This window comes from Nyctereutes procyonoides, unplaced genomic scaffold (assembly GCF_905146905.1).
Source record: "Nyctereutes procyonoides isolate TBG_1078 unplaced genomic scaffold, NYPRO_anot_genome, whole genome shotgun sequence".
Lineage (NCBI taxonomy): Eukaryota > Metazoa > Chordata > Mammalia > Carnivora > Canidae > Nyctereutes > Nyctereutes procyonoides.
Genome location: NW_026575126.1, coordinates 76,959,414 through 76,979,934, shown reverse-complemented (window position 1 = coordinate 76,979,934; position 20,521 = coordinate 76,959,414). Strand labels below are relative to the sequence as shown.

Genomic DNA, 20,521 nt, shown 5'->3' with positions numbered 1-20,521 from the left:
GATGAAAGGATCTGGGACATGGAGACTTCATTCTTGAGCTCATGGTGGCAGCATCTCCTTTCCAGGAGTGGTGCTGGCGATGGTATCCAGAGTGGTGGCATCTACAGTAGATGGCTTCTGAGAGATTGAGGGGTGGTCCTGCTGCCAGCCTTCCTTCATTCCTGCCTTTCTAAAGATTCTGTGAGCTGTGGAGTCCTTTCAATAAATCCTTTTTCTGTTTAGTCAGAGTCAGTTTCTGTTGCTTGCAAAAGAATCTTTCTTAATTGATTCAAACACCCTATCATAATAGTATTGCACATTTTGCCTGTTTACTTGCAATTTCCTCATACTAGATCATGGTTGGGGGCTCTGTCTTATTCATCATTGTACATTTGGCACACGGTGTGCTTGAGGTATATTACCTTCTCAGTAAACAATGAGATTTTCGGGTTCAACTTTGTTTTTCTATTGCCATGATATTTAGTGGCATTTAGCGAGCTTTTATTTTTTGTTTTTAGTGCTGTTTGCAGGATTTGAATGTTTTATTTGCCTTGTGGATATCTTATTGGGAACTTGGGAGAGAATTTGTAGTTCCCTTGAACAATATTTTTTCTTTACTTCTTATTTTTCTTAATGCAAATATCAAGTGAGATGGACAGGGGAACCCTTTTTATCAGGACAAAAAATAAGACTTTGTGATCAACCAACATAGTAATCAAGCTGGTAAATTTTTTGTAATTTTCCTTTATTATGGATAGCATAATGTTAGCACACTAATATATTTTACACACACACACACACACACACACACACACACGCTCCTTGTATCTCCTTGTTTGTTCCTGTTGTTAATCCCCTCATATTTCAGTTGCAGCTGAGATGAGTCAACATGTCAGTTATCTTGGATGACTTTGTTTTTGCCCCTCCAGTGGGGAATGCCTTTGAATGTATCTCCTTCTTAGCGGCCTTCCCCTTTCCTCCACTAATATGAGCCAAGTCACCATAACCTTATTTGCCTCCCCTCCCCTCCCCCAGATTTCACTTTTACTGAAATCAAGCCTATCTTGCAGAGTTTCTAGATGAATCTTTCAGATGAGATCTCGAAAAGCTTGGTACTATTTTATCATCCCAACCCTAAGTTGATCTGTACTATTTCTTCAAATTATTTGTTCTTACTACACTCAGCATGGGTAAAACACTCACATATTAAATAGTGTCCTTTTTGGGAAAAATCTGTTTCTTACACTTAGACTGCTTGTCCCATCAGCAAGTCTCAGTATGTTCAAGTTCTGCCATTCAGTTGACATAGAATATGTTCCAGAACGCATTCTCTTACCCACCCTTTCTTATTCAAAACAGACATACCCTGTCGATTGAGGGCTGCTCCCCTATTCTAGGAGCTTGTCTTATCTATCCCTATCTATCCCTATTCCCTACCCTAATCTAATAGTATTATATATTATTGTACTGATATTATTTGAGGCAGTTAAATGGATTTGAAACTAAAAGCATCAGTGGTCTTCTCTATAGAGCTTTCAGAATTAATGAATCATAGGTTTATTTCATTGGATTTTAGAAGACTTAAAGCACCATCAAAACCCAAAGCTGTATCAAAACACTATAATGTTAATTTTCTGTATCATGGAGATATCAGTAGGGGTATTTATGATTATGAAATGAAGATATTTTTTCTTAAAAATGATGCCTTGGTGTTTTGTTTTCTTGCCTTGAGGATTTTATTCAGATTATTATTTGTTTTTTTACTTTCACAGTCAATGCTCCGAGGGAGAGGAGGTTGTTATAAACATACGTTCTATGGCATCGAAAGCCATCGTTGCATGGAAACTACCCCAAGCTTGGCTTGTGCAAATAAATGTGTCTTCTGTTGGCGGTAAGTAAAAATGAATGGCTGTGGTAACCAAATATGTAACCATCTATTATAATCAATTTCTGTTCAGCCTTGCACTCAAATTTATCTAAAGCTCTGCTATTTCTGTAATTAATTCCCCCTTTCATTCCTAATATATTTATGTATTTGGTTGTATTTACTCCACTGATTTTATCAGGGGTTTGCCAATTTTTTGTCTTTTGACATAGATTTTTGAAGACATAGATTTTAGTTTCATGAATCCTCTGCATTATATCTTTGCTTCTTTGTTCAATAATCTACTACTATTTTTTTCCCTCTGTTTTTCTTCAACTTAAATTAGACTGTTAACTCTTTACTATTTGGTCTTCTGTAAGTCTTTAATCAGAAATTTTCATCTGAGTAATTCTTTAGCTACATTCCATAGATTTTGATTAGTTAATTTTTTTAAAATTATTTTTTTTGTTTGAATATAGTTGACATACATGGTAGTTTCAGCTGTGCAACATAGTGATTCAACAAATTTATTCCTTATGCTGTGCTCACTACAAGTGTAGCTTTCATCTATTACCATACAATGCTACTATAATACACTTACTGTATTCCCTATTATGAACCTTTTATTCTTGTGATGACTTATTCTTTCTGTAAATGGAAGCCAGGGTCTCTCACTCCCCTTCACTCATATTGCCCATTCCCATCCCTCTCCCCTTCTGGTAACCATCAATTCTCTGTATTTATAGTGCTGATTCTTTTTGTTTGTTTCTTTGTTTATTCATTTGTTTTTAGATTACAAATATAAGTGAAATCACATGTATTTGTCTGTCTTTGCCTTATTTCATGTAGCATAACACCTTCCAGGTTCATCTGAGTTGTTGTGTATGGCAATGTCTCATTCTTTTATGGCTGAGTAATATTCCATTGTCCTTATGTACCTCATCTTCTTGATCCATTCACCTATTAGTGGACACTTGGGATGCTTCCATATCATGGTTATTGTAAATAATGCTGCAATAAACAAGGGTACATATATTTTTTTGTTTTCTTTGGGTAAATACCCAGTAGTGGAATTATTGGATCATATGGTAATTCTATTTATAATTTTTTGAGTAGTCTCCGTACTGTTTTCCACAGTGGCTGTACCAATTTATATGCCCATTAACTGTGCACAAGTGGTTCTTTTTCTCCATATCCTTGACCACACTTGTTATTTCTTGTCTTTAGTTTTAACTAATCTGACAGGTATTAGGTGATATCTCATTGTGGTTTTCATTTGCATTTCCTTGATGATTGGTGGTTTTGAACTTCTTTTCATGTGTCTATTGGTCGTCTTTATGTCTTCTTTTGAAAAATGTCTATTCAAGTCCTTTGCCCATTTTAAATCAGATTATTTGCTTTCTAGTGTTGAGTTATGAGGTCTTTATATATTTTGAGTATTAACTCCTTATAAGACCTACCAGTCTTCTAGTGTTTTCTTTGAGTCCTTTGACAGTTACTTTTTTTTTTTAATTTTATTTATTTATGATAGTCACAGAGAAAGAGACACAGGCAGAGGGAGAAGCAGGCTCCATGCACCGGGAGCCCGACGTGGGATTCGATCCAGGGTCTCCAGGATCGCGCCCTGGGCCAAAGGCAGGCGCCAAACCGCTGCGCCACCCAGGGATCCCGACAGTTACTTTTTAACTTCCCCTTTAGCTCTTTGGCTCATTCTTTGCCTGATGAATTCTCTCTGATTTTGTCTTTTGTTTTCTTTTATTGCTCTATGTTATAATGGCAGGAGAAGTAAAGCATCTTTGGGACTTCATTAAATATCTGTAGTTTGACACCTTTATATTCTTTGTTTTGTTTTTTTCAGAGAGAGAACTCATTAGTTGGGGAGCAGGTATGGGGTGTCGGGGAGGGGCAGAGGGAGAGGGAGAGAGAGAATCTTAAGCAGGCTCCATACTTAGTGCAGACTGGATGCAAAGCTTGGTCTCACAACCCTGAGATCTTGACTTGAGCCAAAATCAAGAGTTGGATGGTTAACCGACTGAGCTGCCCAGGTGCCTCAAACACCTTCATATTCTCATATCTCTGGCCCTAGTGTCCCTTCTGAGTTTTTATCCTCTGTTTGCAATTGCCTGTTGGATATATTCCCTCAGATGATCCACAGGTACTTTAAGCCCAGTTTTCCACAGTGGGATTTACTATGCTCTCTGTGAACCATTTTTTCCTAATTTGGTAATGGCACTTTTAGCAATCCAGTGACTCAGACTGAAAAGCTCTTCTTTATCTAACTCACTGTATCGATTTGTATGCCTAATTCCATTTTAGATTCTCAGTATTTCACCCTTCAGCAACCAAAATGATTTAATACTTGCCATATCTTTTTTTTTTAATAAATTAATTTTTATTGGTGTTCAATTTACCAACATACAGAATAACACCCAGTGCTCATCCCATCAAGTGTCCCCCTCCATGCCCGTCACCCATTCACCCCCACCCCCCGCCCTCCTCCCCTTCCACCACCCCTAGTTCATTTCCCAGAGTTAGAAGTCTTTATGTTCTGTCTCCCTTTCTGATATCTCCCACACATTTCTTCTCCCTTCCCTTATATTCCCCTTCACTATTATTCATATTCCCCAAATGAGTGAGAACATACACTGTCCTTCTCCGATTGACAATACTTGCCATATCTTAATGCTATATCTTAATTTATCCATCATATTGGTACAAGAGCTAGAATTCTTTTTTTAATGGTTTTATATCATTGATCATAAAAGTAATTCATGCTTGTTATAGAAACAGAAACATCAAAACGTATAAAGAGAAACAACTATCTGTAATTCCAGAATCTAGGCAAAGCATTGTTAATGCTTTGGGGTATATGCTTTCTTTTCTTTTTTTTCCCTTAGTCTTCTTAGTTTTTTTTTTCAAAAACATGGTTGAAATCACTCTCTACTTTCTGTTTTTTTATCTTGCTCTATCATTAAAACCTTATAAGCATAAAATTTTTGTTTTGAAATAATTCTGGATATATAAAAGAGTTATAAAGATGATAGAGTTTCTGTATACTTTTCACCTAACTTTCCCTAATATATTTTTTTTGAAGATTTTACTTACTTATTAGAGTCACAGATCGAGAGAGAGAGAGAGAGAGAGAGAGAGAGAGAGAGGCAGAGACACAGGCAGAGGGAGAAGTAGGCTTCCCACAGGGAGCCCGATGCAGACTCGATCCCCATACAGGGATCACGCCCTGAGCCAAAGGCAGACAGACGCTCAACCACAGAGCCACCCAGGTGTCCCTTTCCCTAATGTTTGTTTTTTTTTTTTTTAAAGATTTTATTTACTTATTCATGATAGACAGGGGGAAAGAGAGAGAGAGAGGCGCAGAGACACAGGCAGAGGGAGAAGCAGGCTCCATGCCGGGAACCTGACACGGAACTTGATCCCGGGACTCCAGGATCACACCCTGGGCCAAAGGCAGGTGCTGAACCGCTGAGCCACCCAGGGATCCCCATCCCTTTCCCTAATGTTAAGTAAGACTTTATTATTAAGAACAATTATTAACACAATTATCAGAAATTATTGAAAAGAAATTAACATTGATGCAGTGCTGTTAATTAAACTGGAAACTATTTGAGTTTCATCAGTTTTCCCACTAATATCCTTTTTCTTTCAGGATGCAGTTATGGCTCCCATATCCCATTTAGTTGTTACATCTCTTTAGTTTTCTCTAGTCTGCCATAGTTCTTCAGTCCTTATTTTTCATGACCTTGACATCTTTGAAGAGTACTCATCAAATATTTTGTCTAATGCTTTCTCATGGTTAGAGTAAAGTTACGGATTTTGGGAAGACTACCATAGAAGTGAGGTGACCTTCCCAGCAGGTCCTATTAAGCGATACATGACATCAGTATATCCAGTTGCTGGTGGTGTTAATCTTACTGTTTGATTTTTTTTTGTATGCAAATAAAGGAATCAATTTTAATTTCCTTTTTTAAAATAAATTTATTTTTTATTGGTGTACAATTTACCAACATACAGAATAACACCCAGTGCTCATCCTGTCAAGTGCCCCCCTCAGTGTCTGTCACCCATTCACCCCCACCCCCCGCCCTCCTCCCCTTCCACCACCCCTAGTTCGTTTCCCAGAGTTAGGAGACTTTATATTCTGTCTCCCTTTCTTATATTTCCCACACATTTCTTCTCCCTTCCCTTATATTCCCTTTCACTATTATTTATATTCCTCAAATGAATGAGAACATACACTGTTTGTCCTTCTCCAACTGACTTACTTCACCCAGCATAATACCCTCCAGTTCCATCCACGTTGAAGCAAATGTTGGGTATTTGTCGTTTCTAATGGCTGAGTAATATTCCATTGTATACATAAACCACATCTTCTTTATCCATTCATCTTTTGATGGACACTGAGGCTCCTTCCACAGTTTGGCTATTGTGGACATTGCTGCTAGAAACATCGGGGTGCAGGTGTCCCGGCGTTTCATTGCTTCTGAATCTTTGGGGTAAATCCCCAACAGTGCAATTGCTGTCTTACCGTTTGATTAAGGTAATGTCTGCCAGGCTTTCAAGTGTAAAGTTACACCTTAACATTTTTTTCCCTTTGTAATTAATCAGTATTTTGGGAAGATTCTTCCAGTCTATGCAAATATGCTGTTTCTCTTTAAGCATTTGCCCACTAAATTTTTCATTCATTGGTGAATTTTGCCTGCATCAAATTACTACTTTGTTGTTCCACTGATTTTTTTTTTACAGTTAATAATTGGAATTCTTTTGTAAGGAAAAATAATTTGTCTTCATTTTAAATTTATTATTATATTGATTTGGGCTCAAGAATATTTATTCCTGGGCAGCCCCGTGGCTCAGCGGTTTAGCGCCGCCTGCAGCCCAGGGTGTGATCCTGGAGACCCAGGATTGAGTCCCACATCAGGCTTCCTGCATGGAGCCTGCTTCTCCCTCTGCCTGTGTCTCTGCCCCTCTCTCCTCTCTGTGTATTCTCATGAATAAATAAATAAAATCTTAAAAAAAGAATATTTATTCCTTTGGTTCTAATCCAATACAATTATTATTTACTTTATTGCTCATATTTTTCTAGCTTTGGCCATTTGGAGCTCTGTTGGGTTGGCTTCTGTGTCTTTTCTTTCATTTGAAACACTTGTGAATTATCTGACTCCAGAAGAGGTTCTGGTTCATCTGTGTTTTCTCTGCCTAGCTTTGGAGTCAACCACTTTCTAAGGAACTTTTGTTCTTATTGAAGAATGATATTTAGGTTCCAAAATTTGGATGTTTGAAATGCTCGTTTCTACTGGGGTGTTAGTGCTTCCGGGCCCTCTCAGCAGATAGAAGTAGAAAATACATGCATATCTGTCTGTATATTAAAATACAAAACCATGAGTTTTTACTGATATTTTCAATTACTGTCAGCATCATAAAATTCATTCTAGTATTCCTTTTGTGCTTATTTATAACCTTTTTCTTGTACAGGAAGAAGCCCAGCCTGGCCCTCATCATCTACAACATAGTAACTTCAACCCTAATTATATGTATTTGGAAAGGACTGTAGAGTTGCAAACTGATGCCTTTGTTAGAATTAAATTTATCTTAGGATGGACTATCTGGCTTTGGCATCAGGATAATGCTAATCTCATAGAATTAATTAGGAAGTGTTCTCTTTTTTAATGTTTTGGAAAAGTGTGGGAAGAATTGGTGTTGATTCTTTAAATGATTAGAGGAATTCACCAGGGAAACCTGTTTTTGGGCTTTTCTTTGTAGCAAGGTTTTTGATTACGGATTCAATTACTTATAAGTTAGTTAAGACTTTCCATTTCTACTTGAGTCAGTTTTGGGAATTTGTATGTTTCTAGGAATTTGTTCATTTCATCTAGTTTATCTAATTTCTTAGCATACAGTTGATAGTATTTTCGTAATCCTTTATTTCTGTAAGATTGGTAGTAATGTATTATGTTTCATTTCTGAGTTTATTAATTTGAGTTTTCTTTTTTTTTTCTTAATCTACATAAAGGTTTGTCAGTGTTGTTGATTTTTGCAAGAACCAACTTTTGGGTTCATTGATTTTTCTCTAATGTTTTTCTATTCTCAAGTTTCAGTTCTTTCTATTCTGATCTGATTATGTCTTTTTTGTTGCCTTAAGCATAGTTTGCTTCTCTTTTTCTTCTATTTTATGGTGTATAGTTAGGTTATTGATTTTTTTATTTTTTATTTTTTATTTTTATATTTTTTAGGTTATTGATTTTTTTAAAAATGTGTTTACAGCTATAAATTTCTTCCTGAGCACTGTTTTAGCTACATTCCATTCATCTCTAAATATTTTGTAGTTTCTCTGTATTTTCTTCTTTGATCTACTACTGCTTGTTTAAAAGTGTTGTTTATTTTCCACATATTGGTTAGTTTTTCAGTTTTCTTTCTGTTCTTCATTTCTGCTTTTATTCCGTTGTGGTTGAAGAAAATATTTTGTGTAATTTAAATCTTTTAAAATTTATTGACACTTGTTTTCTGGCCTAACATAGGGTACATCCTAGAAAATGTTCTATACACACTTGGAAAAAATGTGTATATTGATGTTTTTGGGGTGTATTGTTTTGTATATGTAATAGGTATTATTGGTTTACCATATTGTTCAAATGCATTATTTCTTTATTGTTCTTCTACCTAATTGTTCTGTTATTTAAAAGGTGGTTTTTGAATTTTATAATTATTAATGTAGGACTATATTTTTCTCCTTAGCTTATAGCTTTATGCTTCATATATTTTGGCACTGTTACTAAGTGTGTATATGCTTATAATTGTTAACATCTTGATGGATTGACCTGTTTATAAATATATATTGTTTTTGTCTTTTCTAACGGTTTTTCACTTAAAGTCTATTTTGTGTTACATATTAGTAAGCTACCTCAGCTCTCTATTGGTTACTATTTGTATTAAATGTCATTTTTCTTCCTTTCTTCTTTTTGTGTCTTTGGATCTAAAGTGAATCTCTTGTAGGCAGCATATTGTTGGATTTTTAAAAAAATCCATTCTGCCAATCTGGCTTTTAATTTAGATAATTTAATCCCTTCACATTTTGTTCTTTGTTTCTATAAGCTTTACATCTTTTATGTTGCACACTTTATTACTGCCTTCTTTTGTGTTTGTTTTTTTGTTGTGTACAATTTGACTCCGTTATTGTTTCCCTTTCTGTACATCTTTTGTTATTTTCTCAGTGGTTATTCCTCTGAGGATTAAAATTAACCTCTTAAATTTACAACATCCTATATTTAATTTTCTTTTTTTTTTTAAAAAAATTTATTTATTTATTTATTCATGAGAGACACAGAGAGAGACAGAGACAGAGACATAGGCAGAGGGAGAAGCAGGCTCCACGTAGGAAGCCTGATGTGGGACTCGATCCTGGGACTCTGGGATCACACCCTGAGCCAAAGGCAGACACTCAACCACTGAGCCACCCAGGCATCCCTACATTTAATTTTCCTAATTTGTGGTAATTAAGTTCTGTGAAGTTGCATGAGGGCTGCATTAGCAAATACTAAACTGTGGCTTTTAGGAGGAAATAAAGGATTAGGTCCTTGCAATCCTCTTGTTACAAGGTATTTGCCATCTGATTAGTACATAAGTTTGTTTTTATGTGTGTTCCTGTGTAAAGGTGCCTTAATTTATATATACTGTTGATTCATTAACATTGAACTTATGGAACAGCATTATAATTCATGCTGGAATGAAGCTTATCTGACACACATATTTTCCCTGCAAGGCACATCAGTCTTCTTGTGCTTAAGAGCACTACACAGCACTTTTAGCCCAGTGCTTGGGAACTATTTTAAATAGCAATATCACTAACAAAAAAAGCACAAAATGCAAAAAACGGGACATTAAATTGACTACTGAAAGAATACTTATTTTCAGTATGAGAGCTTAAACAAGAAGGCAAAGAGAACATTGTCTTGTTTGACTTCATTTGGGAATGTGTGTATTGGACGACTCAAATTTTTTTGCTGCTCTGAATGTGAATGACAGATAGTAATGCTAAGTATTGATTTTGGGATTACAGATAAATTTTAGCAGTAGGATTATTTTACAGATATGGAATCAGCAAATAATGAGGATTGACTTCATTTTGAACAAATACCACCTTTGGTTCCACAGTATTCAAAAACTTTGCTCATACAAAACTTCATTCCATCTCCTTTGTGGTGGTGTCACAAATTGCAACTTTATGCATTGTTGCATTCATTAATATAGATTTATGATTATTGTTCTGTACATTTGTCTTTTAAGTTGTATAGGAAAAAAAAGGTGCTAGAATCCAAAAAGTTGAGTAATACAGACTTTTTTTGTATTTGCCTATGTAATAACCTTTATGTGGTTCTGTATTTCTTTGATGTGAATCTACCTAGTTGTCCCTTCATTTCTGCTTAAAGGACTTCCTTTAGCATTTCTTGTAGTGCGGATCTACTAGTGATGAACTCCTTCAGCTTTGCTTCATCTGGAAATGTCTTAATATTACCTTCAGTTTTGAAGAATAGTTTTGCCAGATACGGAATTCTTGGTTGACATTGTTTTTCCTTTTAGTGTTGTATGCTGTCCCATTGCCTCTTGGTTTCTGCTGAGAAGCTGGCTGTTAATCTTACTGAGGATCCCTTGTATGTGATGAATATCTTCTCTTGCTTCCTTCAAAATTCTCAAATCTCTGGTCTTTCAGCGGTTTGATTATAATGTGTGTTGGTATGGATCTCTTTGAATTTATTCTGCTTGAGTGTATTGAGCTAGTTGGATGTATAAATTCATGTTTTATCTAGTTTGGGAAGTTTTTAACCATTATTTCCTTATGTATTCTTTCTGCCCCTCTCTCCCCCTTTCCTTCTGGGACTTCCATTAAATGTATATTGGTATTCTTGATACTGTCGCACAGGTCCATAAGGGTATGTGCTCTTCACACTTTTTCTTTTCCTGCTCCTCAGACTGAATGATTGACATATCTTCAAGTTTACTGTTTCTTCTCAAAGCCTGCTCAATCTGCTGTTGCAACCCTCTGCTGAACTTTTCATTTCAGTTAGTATACTTCTTAGTTCTAGAACTTGTTTCTGGTTTCTTTTTATTATTTATATCTCATAATTGATATTCTGTATTTGTTGACGCATTTTTCCTGGTTTCCTTCTGGTCTTTAAGAATGTTTAAGACAGTTACTTAGTATATTTCTAGTAAGTGGGATGTTTGTGTTTCTTCACGGACAGTTTTCATTAATTTCTCCTATGAATGGGCCATGCTTCTCTTGGTTCTTCATATGCTTTGGAATGTTTTATTGCAAACTGCACATTTTGAATATTATGATGTGCTAACTCTGAAAAACAGATTCTTCCCTTTTTTTTTTTTTTTTTTGGTTTGTTTTGTTGCTTGCTCTGGGTTCTAGTTGTTTGTTTGCTCAGTGAGTTTTCTAGACCATTTTTGTAGAGACTATTCTGTTTTGTGCATTATCTGTGAAGCCTGTGTTTTAGTGGCCAGGGAACGTGTTGACAGAGATTTCCTTGAGCACAAGGAGCCAAAGGAAAAAAGAGGAATAAAAGCCCTCCCTTAGTCTTTGCAGATTGACTCTTTGTTTAGGCATTCCTTCAAAGCTTGGCCAGGCTAATGACAACTCTGCCTTTGCTTTCACTTCCTATTTGTGCTGAGCCTGAAAATCAGTTGTAGGTGAAAGTTTAGTGTCTTCTCAGGGTTTTCTTAGCATTTATTCTGTCCTGGGCATGCTTCAGGCTTTTTTTTTATTCCCTGTGTAATGTGAGTGCTTTCAGTGCTTTGACTCATTCAGAACTCTGTCTCCCAGTGTTTCTTTACAGGCATTCAGCTAACTGTTGTTTTCTTGAACTGTAATTCTTTGCAACAGTCAGCAGCAGATTGTTTATTTATCTGTTGCAATCTGTGAGGAATTGCTTTTTAAAAAACTTTGGTTACAGAGTTTCTTGAATATAGATAAATAGTATAATGAACCTTTGTGTACATTTTATTAACACAAAGCCAGTCATGTTCCATTTATCTACCCCAGTTCTCACTATTTTTATGCAGATCCAACCAGCCATGATAGTGTTCTGTCTGTACACATACTTCAGTTGACAGATAATATAAAAAATAAGATCTTTAAAAAAATATAGCCATTATACCATCATCTCATATTGAATTCTCATCATCTCCTCTTAAAGGGAATACACATATTCCCTTTTCTGGTTATTCAGGGATATAGTTAAAAAAAAAAACAACCTGAAAAGTAAGTCTTTGGACATCTTGTTAAATCAGTGGTTCTCAACTGAGGCAAAATTGCTATTTTTCACTCTGTGGGTAAACCTTGGTCGTTTGACAATGTCTGGAAGCATTTTTAATTGTTAAAACTGAGGGAGGTGTTTCTGGCACCTAGTGGGCAGAGGTCAGCAATGCTTTTAAAACTATGTAATGCTCAGGACAAGCCTGTATAACAAAGAATTATCCAGTCCAAAGTGTCAGTTGTGCTGAGGCTAAGTTATTTGTTCGGTAGTCCATAGGAGCTTTTTCAGTCAAATGGACTGAGGCAATGTGATGGCATTGAAATCAAATGATACAGTACATCTCCTTTTGAGTGATAGAGTATGTGCTTATGAAACTTAAAATATCATAGGATGAAAATTTACCAAACAAAACTGTATGATTATGTAGACTGCAATATTTGGATCATATAATACTTATCTTATGTTAGGTTTTTTGGTAACTAAATGGAAATGAGACCGCCAAGGCAAGCGAGGGTCCAAGAACAGATTTTATTGCAGGCACCCTCGGGCGAGGTTCCACGACTCACGGAGGGGAAGAGTGAGTCGGGGAAGTCGCGCCAAGACAAGGTGGCAGGGGGTTTACATAACGTTGTAAGGCAGAATGGTTTCCTATTGGTTGGCTCATATGCAAAGGAAGGATTGCAATCCAACCAGTCAGAGTGACCCTCACTATGCAAAGGAAGGATTGCAATTCGGTCAGTCAAAGGTGACTTCCTCCTCTGGGGTTTGAAGGGCATTGGGTCCGGTTGGGTAAGTCCAAAGGAGAGGTCTAAGGGTCTGCGTCAAGCTGTCAGCAGGTCATTGGTCCATTGGCGTCCCAGGTGGAGGTGGTGACAGGAACCTCAGCCATTTGGGGTATCCGCCATCTTGAGGAGTTTCTCTTCCCGCCTGGCCCCAACATCTTATAGGAGAAAGAATCAAGTGTTTTGTGCCATAGTTCTCATTGCATCATATTTTACAATCTCTTCTACTCTTTCACTAAGATTCTTGATATAAGTAGTAGAGTGTGTATGTGTTTTTTTGTTTTTTTTGGAAGGTCAAGGTTAAAGGGAAGTAACAGGATTTAGTGGGTAATTTACCTGCATCACCTGTTTATAGACAATAATACCATCCTTTAGTTTCTGAGGCGATAAAATTACCCAGTTTTTTTATTTTTGTTCTGAAGATTTATTTGTTTATTTCAGACAGAGAGAGAATGAGCAGGAGAGGTAGAGAGAGAGGGAGAGAGAATCTCAAGCAGACTCTGCATGACCTGAGCCAAACTTAAGAGTCAGACGCTTAACTGACTGAGCCACCCAATTTTTAAAAGAGCAAGCGGTATACTTAATAAATTCATTAATGAGATTTATTTATTTATTTTTAAAGAGTTTATTTACTAATGAGAGACATAGAAAGGGAGGCAGAGACACAGGCAGAGGGAGAAGCAAGCTCCCTGTAGGGAGCCCAATGTGGGACTCAATCCCAGGACCCTGGGATCATGACCTGAGCCAAAGGCAGACGCTCAGCCACTGAACCACTCAGGCATCCCATTAATGAGATTTTAGATAAAAGTAAATGGAGAGGTTTCACTTGCTGTGGCTTCTGATAAAGACGTACTAATACACTAACTTTAAGATTAGAATTCACCATCTGTTTCTATTTTATTTTATTTTATTTTATTTTATTTTATTTTATTTTATTTTATTTTATCTTATTTTATTTATTTTATTTATTTTTTTAAAGGTTTTGTTTATTCATGAGAGACATGGAGAGAGAGGCAGAGACATAGGCAGAGGGAGAAGCAGGCTCCACGCAGGGAGCCCGATGTGGGACTCGATCCCAGGACCCTGGGATCACGCCCTGAGCCAAAGGCAGATCCTCAAACGCTGAGTCACTCAGGCATCCCTCTGTTTCAATTTTAAATAATTTAATACACATGTTAGAAATGGCCTAGAAAAAATGGATTTAAATGCTTGTGCGAATGCTTTATTTATCTTTATTTTATTTTACAGATTCTTAAAAATAGCCTTTGAGCTTATTTCCTAACTGTAAAATAAAACAGTAATATCTTCCTTACAAGGTTGCTCTGAGGCTTAATTGCTTGGGCGAGATGGTGCATGTGAAAGTGCTTTAGACTGCAGTATGATGTGCAGATGTGAGTTTTCCCAAATGAGTTTATCTAACTTTATTTGGATAATATGGGTAGCAGATGGTTATAGATAGATAAAATATTATTATTCTGTTAATTTTCAGAAGGAGTTATTGAGTGCTAAGTATATAGATAGTCCAGTTTGTCTCCTGTTTTCTGTTTATGTAAGTGAAAATTTTATACTTTGAAATTTCAAATTAAGATCATAGGTCTTTTGAACAAATAACCTGATTACAAAAATGGACAAAGGATTTGAACAGAGTTCTCCAGAGAAGATATATAAATTCCAATAAATACATGAAAAGGTAATAATATTCCCAAATTGGGAATAAATGAAATATTCAAGAACTACTGAGTGGATAAACAAAATGTGTCCACCCAATGGAATGGAATATTATTTGGAAATGAAAGGAATGAAATAGTGATACATAGTACAACATTGATGAACCTTGAAAATATGATGCTAAGTGGAAGAAGCTAGTCACAAAAAAACGAATAGAATGATCATATTGCTATAAAATGTCTTGAATAGAGAAACCTGTAGAGACAGGAAGTAGATCAGTGGTTGCTTAAGGCCGGGGTGGAAGTGTGGATTGAAGAGTGATAGCTAAGAGGAGCAGGATTTCTTTTTGGGAGTGACAAAAATATTCTAACTTTGATTTATATTAATGGATACACAACTCTGTGAATATACTGAAAAGCTATTGGATTATCAGCTTTAAATGGAATGTTATGTGATTATATTTCAATAAAGCTGATAAAAAAGTTTTGCTTAAGTAGTAAAGACATTTAAAATATATTTTAAGTGTATTTCAAAAGGTCTCCCTTGCATATAATGAAAATTCAAAATATATAATAGGTTATACTGTGAAAATTGCCCTTTTTTTGTTCTTGTCTTCAGTCACTTAGGTTTTCAGGGATATTCTACATGTGTGTGAATAGATTTGTGTGTCTTTGTATATACACACACAAGTGGCAGGATGCTTTATGGTATTCTTCATCTTGCTTTTTTTTGCTCCTACTTTGTAGAGATCTTTTCATATCAGAGTGCATATAGATTTAGAAACAAATTTTAATCCACTAAATTGAATCATTGTTTGGAAAGCAGGGAAGAAATATGTTTAAAGGGTCTTTGTCTTTATTTTTTTTTTAATTTTTTATTTATTTATGATAGTCACAGAGAGAGAGAGAGAGACAGAGACACAGGCAGAGGGAGAAGCAGGCTCCATGCACCGGAAGCCCGATGTGGGATTCGATCCCGGGTCTCCAAGATCGGGCCCTGGGCCAAACCGCTGCGCCACCCAGGGATCCCGGGTCTTTGTCTTTAAAGTAATTACTAATATGTGTATTTTCCATTAAAAAATTCTTCATTCTCTGTATATAGTAGGATTGTAATATAATTTTGCTCCAAAGTAATATGTTACTATTATTATTGCTGTGGTAAGAACACCTTACATGAGATCTCTCTTAACAAAATTTTAAGTGTACAAAGGTAGTGTTCATTATAATGTTGTCTAGCAGCTCTCTAGAACTTCTCTAGAACTTACATAACTGAAACTTTATATTTGTTAAATAGCAATTCCCCATTTCTCCCTCCTCTTGCGCCTGGCAACTTACCATTCTATTTTCTGCCTTTGTGTGTTTGACTGTTTTATAAACCCCATATAAGTGGTATCATGCAGTATTTATTCTTCTATGGCTAGCTTATTTCATTTTAGCATAATGTCCCTTAGGTTAATCTATATGGCAGTATTTCCTTTTTTTAAGACTGAATAATATGCCATTTTATTTATATACTGCATTTTCCTTATTCACACACACATCTTGGCTAATAATACCATAATAAACATAAGAGTGGATATACCTCTTTGAAATTCTGTTTTTAATTCTTTTGGAAAAATACACAGAAGTGGGATTGCTATATCATATGGTATTCTCTTTTTAATTATTTTTTAAAAACTTCCAGACTGCTTTGCATAGTGGCTACACCATTTTGCATTTCTAATAGTACATAAGAGTTCTAATTTCTTCATATGCTTGCCAACATATTATTTTATTTTGTTAATTTTCTGATAATGGCCATAGGTATAAGGTAACATCTTACTGTGATTCTGCTTTGCATTTCCCTGATGATTAGTGAGGCTGAGTATCTTTTGATATACCTTTGGAGAAATGTCCTTTGCCCATTTTAAAATTGAGTTGTTATTATTATTATTATTATTTGCTATTGAGTTAATGAGGTTCTATATGTATTTTAGATTTTAACCTCTTATCTGACATATAGTTTGTAAATATTTTTGCTCATTTCATATTACCTTTTTACTTTGTTTTTTTTTTATTTTTTAATCTTTTGATCTGGAATGCTTTATAGTTTGTTCTAAGGCAAATGAACTTAAACTATCCCTCTAAATTTTTTGATGTATTCTTTTTGTTCTGGTAGAAGATAAGTAGCAAATAAACAAATTTAAAGAGCAAAATCTTAAATGGTGATTGGGTAGTGTAGTGTGTGGCAATATTATCTATCAAATACAATTGAGATTGGTAGAAGTTTTATCTAAAGTTATGTGTCTACGGGGGATCCCTGGGTGGCGCAGTGGTTTGGCGCCGGTCTTTGGCCCAGGGCGCGATCCTGGAGACCCGGGATCGAATCCCATGTCGGGCTCCCGGTGGATGGAGCGTGCTTCTCCCTCTGCCTGTGTCTCTGCCTCTCTCTCTCTCTCTCTCTCTCTCTCTCTCTCTGTGACTGTCATAAATTAAAAAAAAAAAAAATTAAAGTTATGTGTCTACGATCAAAAAAGGAGACAGGGAATAAACAGTATTAACTAATGAAAGAATATAATAATTACAGATGCCTCCAAGATGTAATCTCTTAATTAATTTGTTAATGAAGATTTGTTAATTTATTAATTAATGAATATTTGAAAAGTTGGAAAACTCAAAATCCTTGTAAATTTATTTAAAAAACATATGGAGTTTATTCAGATTTCATGTTTTAAATGCACTCATTTGTGTGGCGGCTGGCTGTATGTGTGTAATTCTGTCTGCACATTTTATCATTTGTTTAGAATTGCGGATCTATCACCACACCTTTTCCATCACCGAAAGGTTCCTTCTTGTTAGCACTTGATAGTCACACCTACTCCTTTGCCCTCCCTGTTCCTAATCCCTGGAAATCACTAGCTTATTCCCAATTTCTAAATTCCTTGCAAATTTAGATTTTTTTCCTTTTTAAAAAGATTTTATTTATTCATGAAAGAGAGAAAGGCAGAGACATAGGCAGAGGGAGAAGCAGGCTCCTGTGGGAACCCCATGTGGGACTCCATCCCAGAACCCCAGGATCATGACCTGAGCCATAGGCAGACGCTCAACCACTGAGCCACCCAGGTGCCCCTAAATTTAGATTTTCAAAAATAATTCAAGAAGAATGTCATTGTGAGTAGTTCTGTAATCACTATAGTAATGGAATCGGTAGTTACAAACCATTGTTAGAAACTAGGGATGCCTGGGTGGCTCAGTGCTTAAGCATCTGCCTTTTGGCTCAGGGCGTGACCCTGGAGTCCCACATCCGGCTTCCTGCAGGGAGCCTGCTTCTCCTTCTGCCTGTGTCTGCCTCTCTCTGTGTGTCTCTCATGAATAAATAAATAAGACCTTAAAAAAAAAAAGCAGACCTAGATGGTTTTATAAGTAAGTTCTAGCAAGCATTCAAGGAAGAGGAATTCTCCAGAAAGCAAAGAAAAAGGGAATACTTGTAAACTAATTTTAAGAAACTAGTGTAACCTTGATATCAACCCCAGAGAAGTACAGCATGGAAAACAAATTGTAGTGCACTTTTGCTCAGTAGCATGGGTGTCTCTCAGTGGCATGGGTGCAAAATCCTAAACAATACATTAAAATACAGAGTCTAGGGGTGCCTAAATGGCTCAGTCAGGTAATCGTCTGACTCTTGACTTGGCTCAGGGTGGTGAGATTGAGCCCTGGGTGGGACTCTGTGCTGAGGTGGAGCCTGCTTAAAATTCTGCCTCTCCTTCTCCCTCTGCCACACTACCTACTACCCTCTTCCGCCCCCCTCCTGTGTGTGTGTGTGTGTGTGTGTGTGTGTGTGTGTGTTTGTGTGTATGTGTTTTTAAGATTTATTTATTTATTGGCGGTGGGGTGGGAGGAGCATAGGGAGAGCAAGTAGAGCACAGAGCCTGACATAGGACTTAATCTCACAATGCTGAGTCATGACCTGAGCCAAAAGCAAGAGTAGGACACTTAACTGACAGAACCACTCAGGCATCCCATTTTTTTGTGGGGGGGTCTTGTGTGTTAACCTGATAATATCTTTTAGCTTATGTGTTTAAGCCATTTATATTGAAAGCCACTTATATTAGTATGGTTTGATTAAAATCTACATCTTGCTGTTTTCTCTGTTTTTATTTTTCTGCTTGCTCTCATGTTAATTATTTTAAATGATTTTATTTTATGCTCGGTCTCAGCTTATTCTTTACATATCTTTAAAATATTTTAGAAAATAAAATAAAATATTTTAGAGATTCTCCTAGGGTTTACAGTATACATCTTTCAACCAGAATCTACCTTCAAATAATACATCACTTCATGTGTAATATATGTATTTTATGACAGTATATTTCTTATTCCCTTTTACCATTTTTGGGTATTGTTGGCATAAGTTTTACATAAGTTGGAAACACACAGTACATCATTAAGCTTTTTCACTTATGCTGTCAGTTATTTTTAAAGAAATTAAAGGTAAAAGCAAGTATTATTACCCCGTTAACCCCCTTTCCAGTGCTCATTATTTCTTTGTATAGATTCAGGTTTCTGTCTATATTTCTTTAGAATGAGCAATTCCCTTTAACGTATCTTGTAATGTAAGTTTGCTGAGAAGGAAATCTCAGATTTTGTCTGCAAAAGCCTTTATTTTCCATTTCTGACAGATACTTACACTGGGTATAGAATTTTTGTCAATGAGTTTTGTTTTAAGCATACTTCTCAGGTGTGATTATAGTTTCACCTGGCTTGTTTTCTAATGAGTTGTCAGATGTAATTTTTAATCTTTGTTCTCATGTAATGTGTCTTTTTTTTCTCTAACTTAAAGATTTTCTCATTTTCTTTAGTTCTCATCATTTGGATAAGATATTTTTAGGTTGTTTTTCATTTTTAAAATATCCTGGTGGTTCTGTTAGCTTCTTGGATCTGTGGTGGTTTTTCATTACCTGTGAAAAATTGTTAGCTATCATTTTTCTACTATTTCATCTGCTTTGTTATTTCTGTTTTCCTTCTGAGATTCCAAGTATGTGTATTTTGGGCCTATTCCTATTGTCCTACAGCTCGTGGATGCTGTGTCCTTTTTTTTCACTTAAAAAATAAAACTCTTTGTTTTAGTTGGCTTTTTTGCATTGATCTCCAAGTTTTTTTACTCTCTCCTCAGCTGTTACTAGTTACTGCTGAACCTGTCAAAAGCCTGTTTTTTCATATTTAGCATTTCTCTTTGATTTTATATCATAATTTCTGTCTCTCTGCTGAGTTTACCCATCTGATCTTGCATATTACCCACCTTTTCTGTTGGGGCTTTTAACATATTAATCACTGTTTTTAGGGGCACCTTAGGGGATGCCTCAGTTAAGCCTCTTCCTTCAGCTCAGGTCATGATCCTGGGGTCCTGGAATGGAGCCAGATGTTGGGCTCCCTGTTCAGTGGGGAGTCTGCTTCTCTCTCTCTCAAATAAATAAAATAAAATCTTTTAAAGATATCATTGTTTTTAAAATTCTCTGTCGAATACTTTCAACACTTGTGTCAAAAGAGTTTGGTTCAGGTGATTGCTTTGTCTTTTGGAAATTTTTGTTTTTTGTTTTGGTTTTTATATGCCTCATTTTTGTTGTTGTTTAAAGTCAGACTTATTTTTTTGTGTGTGTGTTTGGAAATCAGTACACCTTTCTGCTTGGCCTTTCTTTTTGGAGTTCAGGTTAATCGAGTTAGGAGTTGTGCTTGAGGTGAGATTTGTTGTTTCTTTTTTTTAAATTTTTATTTGTTTATGATAGTCACACAAAGAGAGAGAGAGAGAGAGGCAGAGACACAGGCAGAAGGAGAAGCAGGCTCCATGCACCGGGAGCCCGACGTGGGATTCTATCACCGGTCTCCAGGATCGTGCCCTGGGCCAAAGGCAGACGCTAAACCGCTGCGCCACCCAGGGATCCCAGATTTGTTGTTTCTTTACTTACTTTACTTCAGTGT

General features: G+C 36.1%; 1 protein-coding gene across 1 annotated transcript in view; it reads left to right on the top strand.

Annotated features, from left to right (window-relative positions):
• LOC129519965 (S-adenosyl-L-methionine-dependent tRNA 4-demethylwyosine synthase TYW1) overlaps positions 1 to 20,521 on the top strand; it is a 213,518-nt gene that overhangs the window by 73,738 nt on the left and 119,259 nt on the right. The window contains exon 10 of the mRNA XM_055340814.1: positions 1,752 to 1,870. Coding sequence (XP_055196789.1) covers positions 1,752 to 1,870 — 119 coding nt within the window. The remainder of the gene's footprint in view (positions 1 to 1,751; positions 1,871 to 20,521) is intronic.